Source organism: Tribolium castaneum, chromosome 7 (assembly GCF_031307605.1).
Source record: "Tribolium castaneum strain GA2 chromosome 7, icTriCast1.1, whole genome shotgun sequence".
In the NCBI taxonomy this organism is placed as follows: domain Eukaryota; kingdom Metazoa; phylum Arthropoda; class Insecta; order Coleoptera; family Tenebrionidae; genus Tribolium; species Tribolium castaneum.
Window position 1 is genome coordinate 9102007 of NC_087400.1, and position 18459 is coordinate 9120465.

Here is an 18459-nt window from a genome sequence, read left to right on the forward strand (position 1 = left end):
AATTTTTATTTTTCCCAATAATTCAGAAACTAAAAATGACATATCAAATTTTCAGATTACTGTTCAGCATACAAATGCCCAACTTTGCCCTAATTTAACCGACCTCGTATCATGTAAAACATCATTGTAATCAAGAACAAAAGACTTTTCAAAAACACAAATCTCAAATATGGCGTCCATAAGAGTGTTATCACATACATCTTGGAAAATGCGATGAGATTTAGATTTCTTGTAAAAAAGTACCTGATGAAGAAGATTCTAGTTAAAAACGTCCAGTTCTTTTGGTTTTAACTTGAAAAAATAAAAACGAAAACTAGAAATTACCGTTTTTTCCAATAATTCAAAATGACGTACACATCATTTTTTTTTTCAAATAATTGTTCAGCATTAAAATATTCACTTTCTGAAAAACAACCTTGTACCTCTTATAACTGAGATCCTCGTGGTGGGAGTCGAAAAACGGACTTCCTGTATACCTTTACTGTGCCTTTACAACGTTTGACCGAGTCTGAACTGATTTTTGTATTTTTGAACAAAAAATCATACAAGAACAAATAAAAAAACGCAATAAAACTCAAAAAGTCTCTTTATTTATCTATAATAAATTACATTCTTCACTTGACAATATTTTTTAGCTTGCTTTCTAGATACTGGACTCGATGCACCAACTTGTCCGTGATTTTAAATTCCGTGTAAGGAATAGCTAGTACCTTATAACCACAAGCTTCAAGTAGTCGAGAATTGAGGACATTAGCACCAGTAGGTTCCACTTTGCCTATACACATATTATGGTAATCGTATGCTATTAAAGCAATCCTGAAAATTCACAATTTAATTAAGACAAACAGCAGAAAAATTGTAACATACTTGGTGAAATCAGTTTTGTTGGAATTTTCTTTAGTGATTGGAAGTGGATTGCATTTTTTGTCAAGTAAACACTCAACATCTAAAAACAATATTCCATTGAAATTTTAAATTTAAACAAAGTAGCCTATGACTTTGATTCAAAGTCACAGCTCACTTTATTTGAAAATTTTCGTACCTATGGAAAACCCCAGTCCTGTGTTCACATCAAAATTTAAGTTGTCTGACTGAATCAAGTTCTTCAAAGTGTCTAAAACACACTCAGCCATTTCTCCGTTTTCCTTCGTCCTAACAATATTCACGTTGTGGATTTCTGACAAAGGCGACAATGTCTCACCGGTAAAACCTTCCATCAAATATTTAGCGGCACCGTTTATATTTAACAGTTTTACTTTCCCAAACACACTCGCATCTACTAAATTATGAAAAAAAAAATAACTATTAAATCAGTCCAAGTTCAAAATCACAGGTCACTTTGATCAGAGGTTTAGGTGAACAAATAATATACCTTCAATTTTTTCAACAAAATCCGGCGCTAGGACGCTAGAAATATGACTCTGAGAGGCCTGATTTAAAATAACGAGTGACCAAACAAAGTCCAACCACACCAGAGGTTTCCTTGCTTCTGAAATTGTTAATTGTGGCACCAACACCTAGAAGAAGCATTTCAGAAAAAAATGAAAACAATGGACAAAAATTTACTTTGAACAGTTCCTCAGAATTGGTTGGCAAATAGTTGACTGTAGCCAAAGTCACAAATAAGCTGAAAACATCCTGAGGTCGGCAAATCAAATGGTTTTGCAAAATCCATTCACTCAGTGAATCCAAAACTTCTAAAAAATAAATAAATAATTTGTGAAAATATTCAAGGAGAAAGACAAAACCCGATAGATCCAACAGAAATATGTCAACACTGCTTAAAAAATACAATAAAATAAAACCAAATTTTGAGTTTATTCTTTCGTAACAATACAGGGTGATTAAAAAGTTCCGGACAATCTCTCGAGTGCCGATAAAGGACATCAAACTGAATTAAAGTTCCTATGACAAAAAATTGTTTGAGTCTTTTTTCACAAGATATTGCTCTTCATAGTTAAATTTTTAAGTTAAGTTTTTATTGCTTCAGATCACATTTTTTTGACTTTAGTTAGCGAAAAAAAAAGTTCTTGGAACATTAACAAATACCTGTTAATTTTTTAATTGTTGTTTTTTAACAACAATTAATGTCTTATTACGTAAAAAACAATTAAAAAACTTGCTTGCAAATTTGACAATAAATTAAATTCGACACTATAGGAAACAAAAGAACAAAAATCGATACCGTTGCTAACGAAACAAATTAAAAAATAAGCCAAAATTAAGTTGCTTGATAAAAACCCTCAATTCATTTTTGTGTTTGACACCATACAAAAGTTTGTTCGTAACTTTTGAATCAGCCTGTATAACAGATATAGTGCAGTAGAATATGATTTAAAAAGCATTATACGAAAACCATATTTTTTTCAACAACAAACTAATTTGATGTTACAAAATACCCTGCAAAAATAGAAAGTAGAAAGTAGAAAGTATGCAATTTTATTGACGAAAAACATAACAAAAATTAGGTTTACTCGTTCCAACTAAACATTTTTCTAATTTTCAAATTATTAATGATCTAAAGTTTCGATCAATTAGTTCAACATACAAAAAAATCATTAAATCAAATACTTTTTTGGAGAAATTTATAATAAAATGGTAAAAGTCCTTCTTTTTTTACGTTGGAGCGGCAAGAAAAAAATTCGTAATAAATATGATTGTCTAATACAAATTGTAAAATAGTATATTATTATAAGACGTTCTATTGGCACGAATAGTTTTGGAGCACCACGAAGGAGTGCCACAACTAAGTCGCGAGTGTTATATACAATTTTTTCTACTTTCTATTTTTGTTGTTTCTTGAAACTACATTCGGTTTCACAATGAGCAATTTGTGGAACCAAAGTAGAAAAAAAATGTGGAACTAAAGATTCCCATATAAAAAAATCTGTTTTTTTTTTTTGTAAAGAAACTGTGATATTACGAATGTATTAATTATAATCATCAATTAACATGTTACCGAAAAATTAATATTTTAGCATACCTAACCTTTGTTTATGCTATTAATGTTTTTTTTTTTGAACAACTAGAAATATATATTTTTGCTCGGGCCAAACTACTTGGATTTCAGTGTATATTAAAGAATAAACAAATATTTTATAACAACTTAAAAAATCATAAAAAGAAGAGAACAAGAGTTAATTCAAGTTCCAAAACTGATCTTATTGGAAATAAAAAAAAATTAGAGGAATAATAATGTAATAAACTTATGAAACGAGAAACAATAATTAATTTTAGATCTGGAGGTTATTGGTAGACGTAAATTTTTATTAGAAAGGACAAATTGATAAAATAATTTTTCAAATGAAAGTTTTTAGCAGATGTAGCTCACTATCAAATTCGTAAAAAGCTACTACTTTTGACGATAAACTTCAGAAAAAAAATACTACAAAAAAATAAAATTTAATATTTCTTAAAACACTGCCAACAAATACAGTCCAAATCCGTGCGCCAGGATCCAGTCTGGAAGGGAAACTGGGTTGGAGGCGAGCAAATAAGCGTCTTTCAAGAAATTCCAAAACAAATTTTCACTTTTCTGCGTTTTTTTTATTTGATTGCATCTTTGGACAACTAAATACTAGGAGGCGAATTGCTCGATTTTCTGTACGCAAAAAATTATTTTAAATTCTACCAGTTCACTGAAGAAATTGAGAAGTTTTTACGTAAAAAAATAATTTTATATTTGAGTTCAACATTCAAGAAAAATATGAGAAAAAAAATTGTAGACGAATATTTATCATTATTTAAACAACAATTAAAAATACAAAAAATGTAAAAAACAGAGGTGTAAAGAAAGCTTGTTTCACTCGATCTAATACATCAGAGAACAAATGTTCTGAAATAAAAAAATAAACACCAGCATTTGCGTTTTTTTTTCAAAAAATCTCTCTAAATTATTCTCTTCATTAATCGTCTAACCATTGTATTTTTTAAAGTGCTAAATATCTTAGAAAAAGTCGTAACTTTGGAAGTATTTTTTTCTCATATATTTTGTTTGTCTTCGTAACAACCACACATCATCAAGAGACATTTATTTTACAAGATTTGGTCAAAAAACGTCTAAAAGTCACAAAAGTAAAGCAAAATTAATGGCATTTTAATAATTATTGTTTGTTTTTTTTTAAGGAATTTCTTGCATAAGAATTTTCAAAACAAATGTTGGTCAAACATGTTATAAAACTCAGTTTTTTTAGAAGATTTCGCCGAAGTAGACCGAAAAAAACAAAGTTAAGACTAACACAACATAATTCTTGTTTTTTCAAGTGTTTAAGCACATTTTTCAGCCTATTTTGAAAAATTTCATGATAAGGAAGCCGCAAAATTACAGAAATACACCAAAAAGGGGACTATTTTTGTTTTTTTTTTTCGAAAGTTTAAAAGTATATTTTTCGATTTGTTCCGCTAAAATTAGATGAAAAATAAAATTTAGTGCTTTTTCACATTTTTTTTTTAGTTTTTAGAACCATCATGTTTCCTTCTCCTAATATTTACAGCCAATAAATGAATTATATTTCAAACTTTTCAAAACAAGTTGTATTAATTCTGCGGTTTTCGAATTTTTAAACAAATTTTTTTGCTTTCAGTGACGCATTTATTGCAAGCGAATTTTTTATAACAACTTATTTCAGTCGAACGTATAATGTTATTTCTACCTTTCTGGCTACTTAAACACGTTTTAGAGCTAAAATTTTTCAACATTTCGCTAGAAAAAACCGAAAAATCACCAATTTTAATCTAAAATTATATTACCTTTGTTTTTTTAGCACGTTTTTCAGCCAGAAACGTAATTATTTCGCAAAAGTTCGTCAAAAACAGACCAAAAAGTCACTCAAATGGGTACTGCTTTAGCCTTGTTGAAGTAAAAACTATACATTTGTATAGTTTTATATGTAGGAAAAAATGGTTGTAGAAAAAATTAGAATTAAACGTTTGGAGATATTTTTTTTTCAACCGTATTCAGAGCGTTGTGAAAATTATGGCAACTGTGCAAAAGCTAAGTTTGAATTATTTTAAAATAATACTGTTTGGATAAAAAGTTTACAATACTATTAAGAATTTAATGTTTTTTTCTCGCTGTAATTTTGTTGTTTTAAATAAAGTTATTAAATCAGGCTAGCTGGGAACAACTGCGCCATCTGGCGACGTTAATGGGACTACCGAAAACGTGGACTTTCTTGTACGTCATGTCACATCCAACTATTTAATTATCCGTAATAATTAAAAATAAAAATATTTTTTGGAGTCATCGGGTTTTGCCTTAGTAACAGAAATACAAACCGTTGTTTTTATATTTCAGTAGACCAATGCTGGTAACGATTGATCCCACGACTGAGCTTTTCTTAAAATCCTTCTTAATCTCAATCGTCACATCTTCGCAAATTTTTGCAAGTAAATTATCATCAATAAAGTTCAAGTTGCACATGCTGTATAATAAGTCTGCGCTCTGTTTTAAATTAAGTGTCTCCCCACTGGCTGCTATATTATAGGCAAGCGTGCGTAACAAAAGCACTGATCGACGTTTTCTCATCGTGAGTGTTGACATCACCTATTACAAAAATGAAGACAAAAAAAAACAAGAAAAAACACCTCACCTTGATCATTTGCGGCAACGTTAAATTATTTATAAGCCTTGCGGCCTCATCATCAGCTGTGACACTAAGCACAGTCGACAAATCTTCACTCCTTGACACCATAGCTCTGTTGACTTTGGCCCCCTTGCTCAAAATTCGACACAGTTTGATAAAGCGATGATCATTTTCAAACTCCGATAACTGAGTTTTTCCTGATGATGACCATTCGGCCAGGGTCGAAACGACCTTCAGGGCATGTTTTCGCGAGACTCCGCTACCCTCTGATATTGAAAGCAGTTCGTTAATGTCACTGGCTTTGCTTATTTTATCATCGGTCAGTGGAGTTTTGACTTCGTTTTGAAGGGACGCAAACACAGCCGCAACCATGTTATTTTGCGACCTCTCATATTTTTTTGGCTTTGGTTCTTCCTGGATTTCGCTCACTTTTGCCTCTGCTATGGTTGATTTTAGCAATCGGGACACGTTCAGGTTTTTGCCGGTTTTGAGGTTGTTTAGTACGGTTTGGCCTATTTTAAGCATTTTGCCTCTTTATTACCAAAAATATGACTGTTTTTAGACGGTCCCTCTTATGACATAATAGGTATGTGATGTCCTAACCTCACTTCATTCCATGGGGTTACACGGGGTTATCAACAAGAAACAGCACTTTAATTATCTTCCAGGATTTGTAATTGTTATGTTTTCACTCAAAACTTTGCGGTAAAATGCACTATTAATTAAAAAACACCCCTAAATCTTAAAATCTCTAACCTCACTTTTTAGTAACTTTTGCACAAATTTTGACAAGGAAAGAAATTCCCCATCTTGGGGAGTCCAAATGTACAGTAAAAGCGAAATTATTTATCATTTTAGTCATTAAAACTACACGCAATTGCCTCGCTATAGACTAGCATTATATGTGTGATAGTAAGAAATATTTTGTATTGCACTTTTGTATAATTACCCAAGTTTTCGCTACTGACATATTTCGTCAATGCTGGACACATATTTGTGTGAAGACAGCTCCCCAAACCAGCTCCTCGAAATTCCGAAGAAACCCGAACATGAAGCCAGTTTCACACTAGCAAAATACGTTTCAATTTGCGTAGATGTATGTTTGGTTGTCAGCTTTGAAACCGTTTAATAAAATAAAAATCCGAAAAAACACTAAACACCCTCTTAAAAATGACATTTTAAGAAAGTCACTTTGCTAATAGCGAAAAACTCAATTATTTACCACAAATTGCTTCTTAATTTTTCCCACTTTTTCACCTAATTTCAATATTTATAGCTCCGCAAATGCACTATTGCAGTTTTCGCCCCATTTCACCCCGAAATCGGTTTTGTCACACAATGCCCTTTTGACCACCAATTCAACAATAAAAAAGACGTTTTAAAAAAAAAAATTATGGCCTTTTAGTTGTCGGAACAATGTTAAAAAAATTTATCTTGTCCAGCTCCGCAAATGCATTATTGCAGTTTTCGCCCCATTTTTTATTTCACAGAATTTTTTGATAGTTGATAGCGATCGTCAGGATGGACCCATATGCAACTATACATTAAAAAATATATCCGAAATTGAATTAAAATCGGAAATAAATCAGGCTGAATTACCAGGCCTGCTAACAGATTATCATTTATACTCAATTTATTAGAGCTTTACATGAACAGTCAGACTACAATCAACTTGGTACTATCACTGTTTTCATTAATTATAATTACACAACTGTGTGATAAGTGAAAAGAATTTTCGGTAGAATCGTTTACTACGAGTTCCATATGTCCCAATTTTAAATAATTTTTCATGAACGAAATGTACGTACCCCTCATTTAGTTTATGATCCCTAGCTCTCCTTTTCTCCACCGACAACAAACGGTTTAAAGCTATTTTGCGCATCAGGCGGCGTTTGCTTAAAAGGACCGTAAACCATAAACCATAAACCGCCCATCTGGGAATCTCCCATGTGTTTTGTTAAAATGTTTTTCACAAGAATTCTGTGAAGGGTGTCCAGTAAATTATCATTTATTGCATCTTTATTTTCTATTTCCCAAAATCGGACAATATTATCAGCAAAACAGGCGAGTTATGATAACAGGCGTGCATAAATTGGGCACTATTGAATCCCCAAATACCGGGCACCCTCTCTTTACGTGTTCGAGTCCTAGAAATTCGGCACCGCATCTTATCAGGTCAAAACGGATTATTACCTGATCATCCCTTTTCGGACATCACAGAAAAAATAGGCGAAAAAGACAACTTTACCAAAAAAATTTATTAAAGGTGTGCACATCTAAAAACAAGTTATTTTGTTTTCTTGTAATACAAATTTACGTAGTTTGTGCCATTCTGATACAATATACCTAGATGGCATTGCCACATCAGCGACCCCACTTGGTGCCTATTTCCAAGTCCCTGTACCACTTATCACTGATTTTTTTCCCTAATCGGGACAACAAAGCACATTTGTTGGATATTATCGCAAATTACGTAATCCTACCAGCTGTTCGATAAACTTGCGGAAAGTGCGCCAGGGCACAACCCGGCAACGCCGCCCTACAGTGTGGCCAAGTTGCGTTTTTGAAAATTGGTCCCAAAATCGAATCAAATTATACAAACCAGGCGTTCTTCGCCCGATAACGAGGGGCAACAGCTGGGCGAGCACGTCTTTTTCCAGTCCCCGACCTTAGGGTTAGGGTCGTACTGCAAGCGCCTAACTTCGACTTTGGGTTTTTCATTTTTAACGTCCGAATCTCGTACTTTGGGGTACCCGAACTTCTTCTCCTCACTTTTGGTTAGAGGATTTTCCATCTTATGAGAAAACGAACCGATCTTTAGCACTTATTTTCTCGCATTGTGACTATGACATTTGTTTTGGAAAAAAAGACAAGTACGAAACGTTACTTGATTTATTGTTGCCAAGTTCCGGTTGTTTTTCCCGGAAATTTTCATTTCCCCGGATTTGGGACAGGTTAAGGGTTTTTGCGTGCGACCGTTGGCAGCGGTTTGAACTAACCCTTGTCACAGATTAGAGAGATCTGTGCCCTTCTCTGGTGCCCTTGTTCTGTGGTTGACAGTTGACACCTTGTAGCAGCGTGTGAGCGTCGTGAGCGTGTTGTGCATCGATTAACAGGTAAGTCTTGATTGTCTTGATATTTATTAAATGTTATAAGTAAAATGTAATTCGTCTGACATTATGTTTATTTTCAACGATTGTGTCTAAAATTAAAGTAAATCAAATAACTGAATCCTGACCCACGACCACGTGGTTTTTATATTGTAATTGTTTTCGCGTCCAAAACATGGCAGTAATTACATAATAACTAGAATAATTATATTTATTATACTGTTATCACTAGGAAGTTGTAACACGTGTTGTACGGTAGGCAAAATTGCTTATCTGAATTTGTGTTTTTGTAAAGGTTTTTAAATATCGCAGAGAAAATGTCTGCTTAACGCTGACTCGTACTGTAAGTTGTTTCTATTGTTGTAATGTACAACTTTCACTTTCCTGTTAAATATGCAATTCTCAATCCTTAACCGCTCGTGACGCCCCCCTTCTGGGAGCAGGTAGTTTTTCCTTCTTAAAAAGGACCGTCACAAAAATGAGGGAAGGAGACGCGATGTAGAGCTAAAAGTAAATTGTTGTAACGTTGTAAGTTGTTGGAAGTTTGTAGAGAATAAATCTGTTGAATTTTACACCGAGTATATTAATATTTCCCCTTTCTGAAGTATCACGAAATCGTGGATACAACACTATTCTTAGGTCCAAATCGCACAATAGGTATTTTTTTTATACTTGGAAGTAAGTGAATAATCTCATTTATCGGAAGAAAGGCATACCTATATTCAGAATACCAATTATTCATTAAACTCAACTAGTTTGTTAAAGTTAACTAATTGCCTTTCGCAGTTACTTTATAATAGCATACTTTACAGGCAAATAAGCTTGACCATTATTATTAAATAAAATGTCTGTTAATGAAGTTGATACGAATTTTTGATAACGGTGCATTGTATTGAGAATTTAAAAAAAAACATTTTTTGGAAATTTAAAAATACAGACCTGAGATATTTTAGATTTTTGTTAACTGTTCTTAATTGTTAGATATAAAGCAAAAATTAAATTGTAAGTAGGCAACTTTTAATGCATCCTTCTTCGAATGCGTAGCTAGCTGGAAGAAGATTTATGACGGGTTTAGGACGCACCGCTGGAGGTAACCACCATTGGGGTGACCCACAAGATAATAATTTTATTGCATTTGTTCAAGACAGAGAAATGTATCGGCACAAATAGGAATTTTAGCGATTTCTCTAATAGTGGTATAAAATTAAAGCACATGATTTCGGAATTAATTTTTTTAACAAAATAATTAGGTACCTATAGATTTGCATTACGTTTTTTTGTAGACACTGCTATCAACGTATCTTATGAGATTTTGAAATACGAGTAATCACGCTCGCTATTTTTTTGAATACTTTTAACAATAAAATTATTCCTGTTTTAAAAAAAGTATAAAAAAAGATGATTAAAACTTTGGTTGTACTTAGCTTCGTTCTGCACAGGTTTTGTGATAGAACTACTGAGCTCCCTCACCACGACAAGGTGTCAACCCACTGAGGAAGTTTTTTTTTACTTTTATTGTTCAAATTAAAAATTATAATTACTATTAAAATGCTTATCATCATATTATGTATTTATGTAAAAATCTCTAAAACTAAACTTGAAATATTGTTTACAAATCCTTTTTTATTATGCTGCGTAATGGTAAATTGCGACTATGACTTGAATCAATTATTTCTGGTAACATGGCATTCATATAAAAATTTTCAAGACAATCTATCATTCTTCCGTTCCAATATTTACTATCGTCTTTCTCAATAATACAATATTTTAAATCTGTAGAGGTGTATACTATAAAATAACAAGTTTGGCGATTAGTAATGTGGAGCTGACCTTGTACTTGATACATGTAATTATCTTTTTCTTTTAAAACTATTTTACTATCATCTTGAGAATCTATTTCTAAGTATTTAATCAATTTTTGTTCTATGGCAGTTTTAATATTTGTGTTTCTTGCGCTAAGTGGACATTTAATTTCAACAATAGCATTTAAACCCACTAACCCATCTGGTGTTACACCTAAAAAATTTTTTTCTTTATCAACAAAAAAGCCGCATGAATCTACCTTTATACCTGTGGTCTGTTCAAACTTCTCCTTTGCTTTCTCTTCATTATCAATTTCCCACTGTAGTGGTTCGGGTAATTTTTTAAATTTAGATAATCCCACACGATACAAGATATCTTTTACAGCATTCGCTGTATTGGTCGTACATTTCATATTAATATGCTCATTATTACGTTGACCAATTGTTAACAAAGGAATTTTTAAAATATCGCAAGCAGCCAAATCATTCAAGAACTCATTTTTTATTTTGTCATATGTTTCTGTTGGCATGTCTATTATGTCATTAGTCGCACCATAATCCGAATCTGCACTTTGAATACGAATTTTTCTTTTATTTAATTTTGTAGCTTGAAGTTCTTTGGTTTTTAATAAGCGATTTGAAAATTTTGTGGTGTAAATGCCACTATTCCCTGATATTTTCTCCATAATTTTAAATACAAATTTGTTTTTGTTATTTACATTTACGACTGCCGCAAAGCATCTGCCATGATAAGAACCGCGTTCTGAAAAATTTATTCTTTTACCCCCAACAAGTTTGTTAACTACTGAATTAAATGACTCAACAGAATTATTATCGACATCATACAATAGACTTGAAGATAAATTTGCAACTGGTTTTAATGCCTGCATGAACAACTCAAACAAGTAACTATTTTTAAAGTCAGAATATGCAACTGCATTTGTTATTTGACCAACTGTTTTACAAAAATACGTAGCGCACTTTGAATGATTACCAAAAATATGTGCAGGTCCATTTAAAATATCATTTTTCAGGTTTTCTGCTTTTTGATCGAAAGTACAGTTTTCGTTTTTTCTGTATTTTATCGCTGAAACAATTGCGGTTCTAAATTTCAAATAATTGTTGCGCAAAAAAGTTTTTATATTTATGTCAGAACGAGGAGTTTTAGCGATTTCTCTAATTTTAGTACAAAAATTTCGTAGTATATGATATCTTCGCAAGCTAGTTATAGAAAAATTGTATAAATTTAATAAAAAAACGAGAAATAATTCCCAAATTCTAAAATAACACATAATTATAAAAGTATCATTTATTTTACTATGCGTAACGTAAACAAATTATATCCGTAAGACTGGATCTTACAATCTCTCGATACGTTATTTGTACTATAATTATTACTGAAGCTGTATTAGATTTATCGAAATTGTTAATGTATAACTTCCATTACAATGTAATTAAAAAAGAATTTAATGAAAACGTAAAACTTCTTTATGGAGACACTGATAGCTTTATATATGAGATTAAAAATTCCGATTTCTATGAATTTATGAAAAACAATCCCGACTATTTTGATACAGCTGATTATCCAAAGGATCATCCATTATATTCGGATAAAAATAAGAAAGTAATAGGGAAGTTCAAAGATGAATTGAATGGTATTAAGATATTAGAATGCATAGGTTTAAGGTCAAAAATGTACAGTTACAGAACTGAAACGTCTGTTTCGAAAAAATTAAAAGGTATCAAAAAAGCAGTATTGAAGAAAGAAATAAGTTTTGAAGATTACAAAAATTGTTTGTTTAATCAAAAAGAATACTTTCATAGGCAGAAAGTGATCAGGAGTCATAAACATGATATATTTACTGAAGAAGTAAAGAAAAAGTCTCTAAGTTGGAAAAATGATAAAAGATACCTTTTACCTAATTCTACAGATACATTAGCTTATGGACACGTATTAGTATCATCATAATATAACATAACATAATCGCTATTTTTTATTAGTGTTGAAGTAATAAATTAAGAAAACAATAATTACAATTACGATAATAAACATAAGAACAAAAATAATAATTTTTAATTTATTAACTTGTTGAATGAGACTTGAAAACTTTTTTCGGAATTTTGGATATTCTTCATTGAATATATTTAAATTCTTGAATACAGTACTTTCCATTTAATTTACAATTTTTGAATCTTTTCATTTATTGCTCTCATATTTTTAGTATGTCTTTCAAATATTTTCAAAGTTCTTTTCTTTACATCATCGATGTTTGATGGTATTACTACTGTTTTGCTTCTTAATTCTGCTAGTTTTTTAGGATCGTAATTATTGTAGTTATCTAATTTATATTCCAATTCATCTATTTTATTATTAGCGGACTCTAGCTCACAATCAGTCATAATTAATTGTTCAAGGAATAAATTAGCTGCTTTTCTTGCAATATATTTATCTACAACTTCTTGTTTGAAACCAACTATTTTTGCTCCATCTTCTAATCTGTCTATTTCAGTAATAATAGGTTTTAAATCTTTTTTCCATTTTTCTTTCTCATCGTTGGGAATGTATGAAACTAGTTTGTCCATTTATGACTGAAAAGTTTCTAAAGATTTACTAATTAATTCGTCTGCTTCTTCATCTAAACTTGTATTTTTACGACTACCTGCTTTATGTTCTACATTATCGAATATTTTTTTATTTTTTATTTTACTTTTTCTCTCTTTTGTTCCCAATTGTTCCGATTTGTTCTCTTTTGTTCCGGATTGCTCTGGTTTGTTCCCGTTTGTTCTCGTTTTACATGCAATCTTAATTCCAACTGAATTTAGTCCTATATTAAGGGAATTTCTGGAAATACTTTTAGATTTGCAAAAATCTGTCTTTGTTAGTTTTTTATTTACGGTCGAATTGAGATATTCTATAGCAAAATTACGATTTCTCATTTTGAGTTACTTCTTTGATATTTTTTTGGTATATTTAGTTTTTTATCTTGAGTAAAAGATTTGTAACTATTTTTAAATTGCTGGAGGTCAGATTGTTGTCTTATTTTTAATGGTGTATAATATTCTGCTACAATTTTACTTTCTTTAGTATTTGCCATTTTTTAATTTATTTTAGAAAATTTATCTGATTATTAATTAGGTACATGACAACAAAAAAATGCTTGTTTTTTACACCTGCTAGAGTATAAGCCACCAAACTCACACCATTTGTGGAGGTCAATTTTTTCGAGACTAATTTTATACTCACAAAGAAAGTATAAGACATCTATTCAGAGTTTGGGTAAAGATTAACTTATAAAGGTTAACTTACAAGGGTATACCTGTTTATTTTTTTCTGTTCCGTATAAAAGATTTAAAACTGTTTTTGAATTGTTGGTGTGCTTGTTAACAGTGTGTAGTTAATACTATGGGTCAATCTTGCTTGCTTTATTTTTTACAATTTAGTAATGAAAAACAGGTATTTTGATATGTCATTGGAGTTGTCAAACGCCTTTCATTTTATCACTAGTGTTAAAAAATAACATTATTTTATAATTATTGTTTAAAAGTACAGTGGAAAAAAATGATTTTCATCTAGTTGCTTGTGAGATTTTTTCTCATGGAATGTTTCCTGTGCCGCTTCATTGGGATTTCTGTCAATAAATGTCATCAATCAATAAAATTGACAATTACAAATTATTACAATTTTCGGAACTGTAGTAACACGCACTTTCCATGTACAGTTTATAAGAAAATACCTACTGTCCTACATTTTAGAGGCGTACATCCGACCTGGACACATAAGGTAAATCGAGAATGGCAATATTCAATTCTTTTTGGTTAGAGTACTGCCGTCCTTATTTGCGTATAGCGGGACTACGTATTTTTACATCAGTAATCCAAACGAGACTTGATGAAAATCATTTTTTTTCCACTCTGTAGAATATCATTAATATATTCAAGGAATCAAATTTATTATATCCTCTTGGAGAAACATCCGTTTTTATAAGCAGACTCGTATAATTTCTTTGATTTTAAGAATCTTCAAAATCACTCATATCAAAATGGTTGCTTTTCGTGACTGATTCGTAAAAAATACTAGTATGCAATACGTTGCAAAATGCCTTTGTTTTTTGCAGCTTATTGCATAAAGAGCTTAGAGCTATTACAAATTCTATTTTGAATTTTGTCATTAATCCATTGACTTACAATGTCCGTAAAAGGTGCATATTGTACATACTCAAACTTACGTAATTATTGCATAAATTATAAGTTAAAGGGTTAATTCAAAATTCAACGTTTGTTAAACTCACTCAAGGTTTGTCTATCATGCTTCCCATTTCTTTGTAGTATTTTTCGATTTATTGTGCAAACATTAATTCGTGGTTTTCATTCATTGTTACAGGCAGTTTGTTTATTATGGAGGATAATCCGGCGAAACGTTTAAAATCTACCCTTTCACCGGTTTTTGAAGATGTCTTGAAATCCGATACTTTTGTTGATAAAAGTGCGTTGATGTCAGCAGTTTTTGAAACGGACGATCGACCTATGGTATTGTGTACCGCACCGCGCCGATTTGGCAAAACTGTAAACTTATCCATGATGCAACGATTCTTGGAGTTGGAAGTAGATGAAAATGGAGAGGAGAAAACAACGGTTTTGGAAGAAAAAGACAATTACAAACTGTTCAGTTCAGCAAGGTTCAAAAGTCAGTTAAAAGTCATGGAGAATAAGAAGTTTGTAAAAACTCATTTCGGACAATATCCGATAATCAAAATAAATTTTCTCTGTTGTGATGACGTGACAAGCAAATCTGATGCAGTGAATGTGTGTAGAAGCGCTATATCGGAAGCTTTTAGGCAATACAGATACCTTTACGAATCCAAATTGTCACCGTTGGAAGACTATGAAAAAAAGCATTGCGAACAATGGTGTAACAAATTTACATACACAGGAATTCCAGATGACAAAGTAATCGAGGGGTTGGGATGCTTGGCAGCTTATCTGAATAAGTTTCATAAAAGAATGGTTTTTCTACTCGTTGACGAGTACGACTCGATCATTTCAAATGCGTTGTATAATGTGAATAATGCTGATCCAGAGACTGAGCTTGAAGAGCTAGAGAAAGCTGCCTCATTCCCAATTCAAGTAATTGGATATGCTCTAAAAAAATTTCCTGAGATCTTTAAGGGAGCGTATATTACAGGAATTTTGGATGTGGGTGGGGTAGCGATTTCCACCCTATTGGGTAATGTATTGCGATGGCAATTCGGAACCAACAATCCGTGCCAAGATTTCTATGGATTCACTGAAGATGAAGTTTGTACTCTATTTAATCGGTTTGCAGTAAAGGAGGAATTGAGAGAAAAAGCGAAGGCTAAATATAATGGGTATTTAAATGGCTCGAAACAATGCCTATATAATCCTCAAACGATTGTGCAGTTTTTGGGAAATTTATCTCTGGGAGAAGGTGCTTTAAAAAATTATTGGCAACAATCTGGTTACATTCACAATATGTATAAACTACTTGAAGAGGGTAGCGTGAGAAGGTTGTTGTATGAACTTCTACAAGGTGTTAAAGAAGATTTTCAATTTACGTTAAAACCGTTAGACTTAAGTGATCTGAAATCTTTGCATAACATATTAGCTAAACAAAGTTTGACTTGTCGCGAAGAAATAGTTGTTCGATTTCTTGTATCTCTAGGATACTTAACATATTCATTTGATGATCACAAACTCCAAATACCTATCCCTGAGCTAATTGATGAATTTATGAAGCTGCTACGAGCTTATTTTTTTGAAAGATTTGGTATTAACAGTGAATTGGCTAACGCTTGTTCAGCATCATTTTCTAAGCTAACCATTCTCTGTGATGAAGGTGATTCATTAGCAAAGTTCAAAGAAGAATTAGCAAATTTTCAAAATAGTATAACCTGCCTACTTCAACGTTCAACACTTATCGATCCATTGAATGAGGCAACTTTACAGAGTATAATTACATTGACATGTAGTAAAGCAGGATTTCTCTTCGGAAACGAAATAACAATTCCAATTCATAACACCAAAGTTGATATAGTACTGTTTAATGATAAATCTGGGATAATAATGGAATTAAAATGTGGTCCAAATACTGTACAAGACGCATTTAAACAAATCTTTCAAAATCGGTACTACAATGTTTTCACAAATAAGAAGTATTTTGATGAACGTAAGAAATCTCCTTCTCTTTCTTTTGTTATCGCAATGCATGTGGATTCTGACAAGAAAGGATCTGTGATGTGCCTGCGACGCGAGGATGTTATTCACGTTCTGGATGATCTGCAACTTGACGCTAGAGAGTCATCGCTAGAAGGTCGCATTGAGATAGCTGTTAATTCTATGGGTGAACCTTTCATTAACACTTGTTGCGAAAGTGCAATTCTTGTCTCTTAACATACCAGAGAAACCAAAAGCTGCGGTTCAGTTTTTGTTTGAATTTAAAGTAGCTATTTTTAAGTTCAACGCGGCATGTTAATTTCAGTTTCGATCAACTAAATCTGTTCCATTTCATATTTATATATAGTTATAATAAAACATGAATTACAAAGTTTATATTGTTTTAGTAGAAATGCAAAGACTCCTTTTTGATATTGGACTTTAATAATTGGAAGCCGGTCTGATGGGTTTTAACGGTTCAGTTACCCAAACCAGCTTGATCAGGAAATGAAATCCACAATATTTCGGGGTATTCAGGATTGATGGTCGTGCCGATGATTCTCCTCGATAGACACATACCTATAAACGGTATAAGCTGTCGTGAAAGAGGAGATGCTGTAAGAATAGATCGGATTGTAGTCGGAATGAAAACGGGGAATGTTTTTCGTACGACTGTCCGATTGTTTCTAGAGTGACAGTGTCGGGGTAGTCTTTAGCCAGTTGGGCCAAATAAGCATTAATCTTTAAAACAATAACTAAAAACGGGAGTTATTTTTTCCAAGTGTTACCTCAGCGTGGCGTAAATATTGGTCAAAAGTAATTTTTCCCAAACCTAAAGCTTGTCTCGATTTGTGGTAGTGTTTTTCAGCCTGAATGGCGGTTCCAACATTTTCGATTTCAATGCTAAACTCAAGATTGTTGAGCCCTCGTATTTGGCACTAGACAAGCCCACGAGGGCTAGTCCTATCAGTACTGGCACTTTCATTGCGATATCTACTGAGGTATCGAGAGCAGAATCTCTTTTATAAACGTGGTGGATAAACAACAGTCTAATCTGCTGATTCTTCGATAAAATTGAATTGAATTTGTCCTAATTCTCTTTTAATCCAGTGTTTTAACGGATTACGTCTTCAAATATTTGTTTAGTGGTTAAAAATCCAGCTTCAATAGTTTAATCCCGTGATATTTCATCCTTGAGTGATACAAGACTTTTGTCTATTATTATTAGTTGTGACAAAAGAGCTAACAAAAGTGAAAACGAATAAAAAATTAATCCTCGATAAAAATTAGTTTCATCAATAATTTTTTTAGAAATGTGTAAAAAGTGCCATAAATTGCGACTTCATAATTAATTACCCGATTTTAACAAATTACTGAATAAAAAATTTCTCAATTATTTTATATCGTACATATTTTTGAATTAATGGTCCGACTAATGCCATTCAAATACTTTCGTGTTAATTATTATTTATTACTTCTTGTTAGTGTGATTATTTAATATAACGTTTGGGGCCCGTTTATAAAATGGTTTGTTAAAATTTAATTCGTTGTTAAAAGTTAACAACGCAAATCAAATCAAATTTGCTAATTTGTTAGTTGCAAATTAACTTAATGGCCCTTAGATATATATATATATATATATATATATATATATATATATATATATATATATATATATATATATATATATATATATATATATATATATATATATATATATATATATATATATATATATATATATATATATATATATATATATAAATAAAAGTGTCTCAGATCAATGCAAAG

At 31.7% G+C, this 18459-nt stretch overlaps 1 protein-coding gene and 2 long non-coding RNA genes across 4 annotated transcripts; 1 reads left to right on the top strand and 2 right to left on the bottom strand.

Annotated features, from left to right (window-relative positions):
- Nucleotides 1-568: 568 nt before the first annotated feature.
- LOC661915 (uncharacterized protein) lies at nucleotides 569-7565 on the bottom strand. Of its 2 annotated transcripts, XM_064357763.1 has the most exons (8): nucleotides 7394-7565; nucleotides 5592-6651; nucleotides 5278-5545; nucleotides 1567-1697; nucleotides 1373-1517; nucleotides 1043-1279; nucleotides 868-946; nucleotides 569-816 (listed from the first exon to the last, which is right to left on the bottom strand). In XM_064357763.1, exons 2-8 carry the CDS (start codon nucleotides 6108-6110, stop codon nucleotides 615-617), a joined length of 1581 nt encoding a protein of 526 aa, XP_064213833.1. In that variant the 5' UTR covers nucleotides 6111-6651; nucleotides 7394-7565; the 3' UTR covers nucleotides 569-614. The 2 variants fall into 2 exon arrangements, with proteins under 2 accessions (XP_064213833.1, XP_064213834.1); XM_064357764.1 differs by lacking the exon at nucleotides 7394-7565 and having other exon boundaries at nucleotides 1043-1276; nucleotides 5592-6373.
- A 984-nt stretch (nucleotides 7566-8549) lies between these two features.
- Nucleotides 8550-17062, top strand: LOC135266654 (uncharacterized). The gene is made up of 2 exons (XR_010334774.1): nucleotides 8550-8701; nucleotides 14879-17062. It is a non-coding gene; the product is annotated as an uncharacterized LOC135266654 (long non-coding RNA).
- Nucleotides 17049-18119, bottom strand: LOC107399031 (uncharacterized). Its single transcript, XR_010334773.1, has 2 exons — nucleotides 17457-18119; nucleotides 17049-17409 (listed from the first exon to the last, which is right to left on the bottom strand). It is a non-coding gene; the product is annotated as an uncharacterized LOC107399031 (long non-coding RNA).
- Nucleotides 18120-18459: the final 340 nt, after the last annotated feature.

Excerpts from the sequence above, each read along its gene's own strand:
- LOC661915 (XM_064357763.1), bottom strand. The coding sequence starts at position 6,110 with ATGCTTAAAATAGGCCAAACCGTACTAAACAACCTCAAAACCGGCAAA. Across the intron at positions 1,518-1,566 it reads ATTCTGAGGAACTGTTCAAA|GTGTTGGTGCCACAATTAAC; the intron begins GTAAATTTTTGT and ends TGCTTCTTCTAG. Across the intron at positions 817-867 it reads AACAAAACTGATTTCACCAA|GATTGCTTTAATAGCATACG; the intron begins GTATGTTACAAT and ends GTGAATTTTCAG.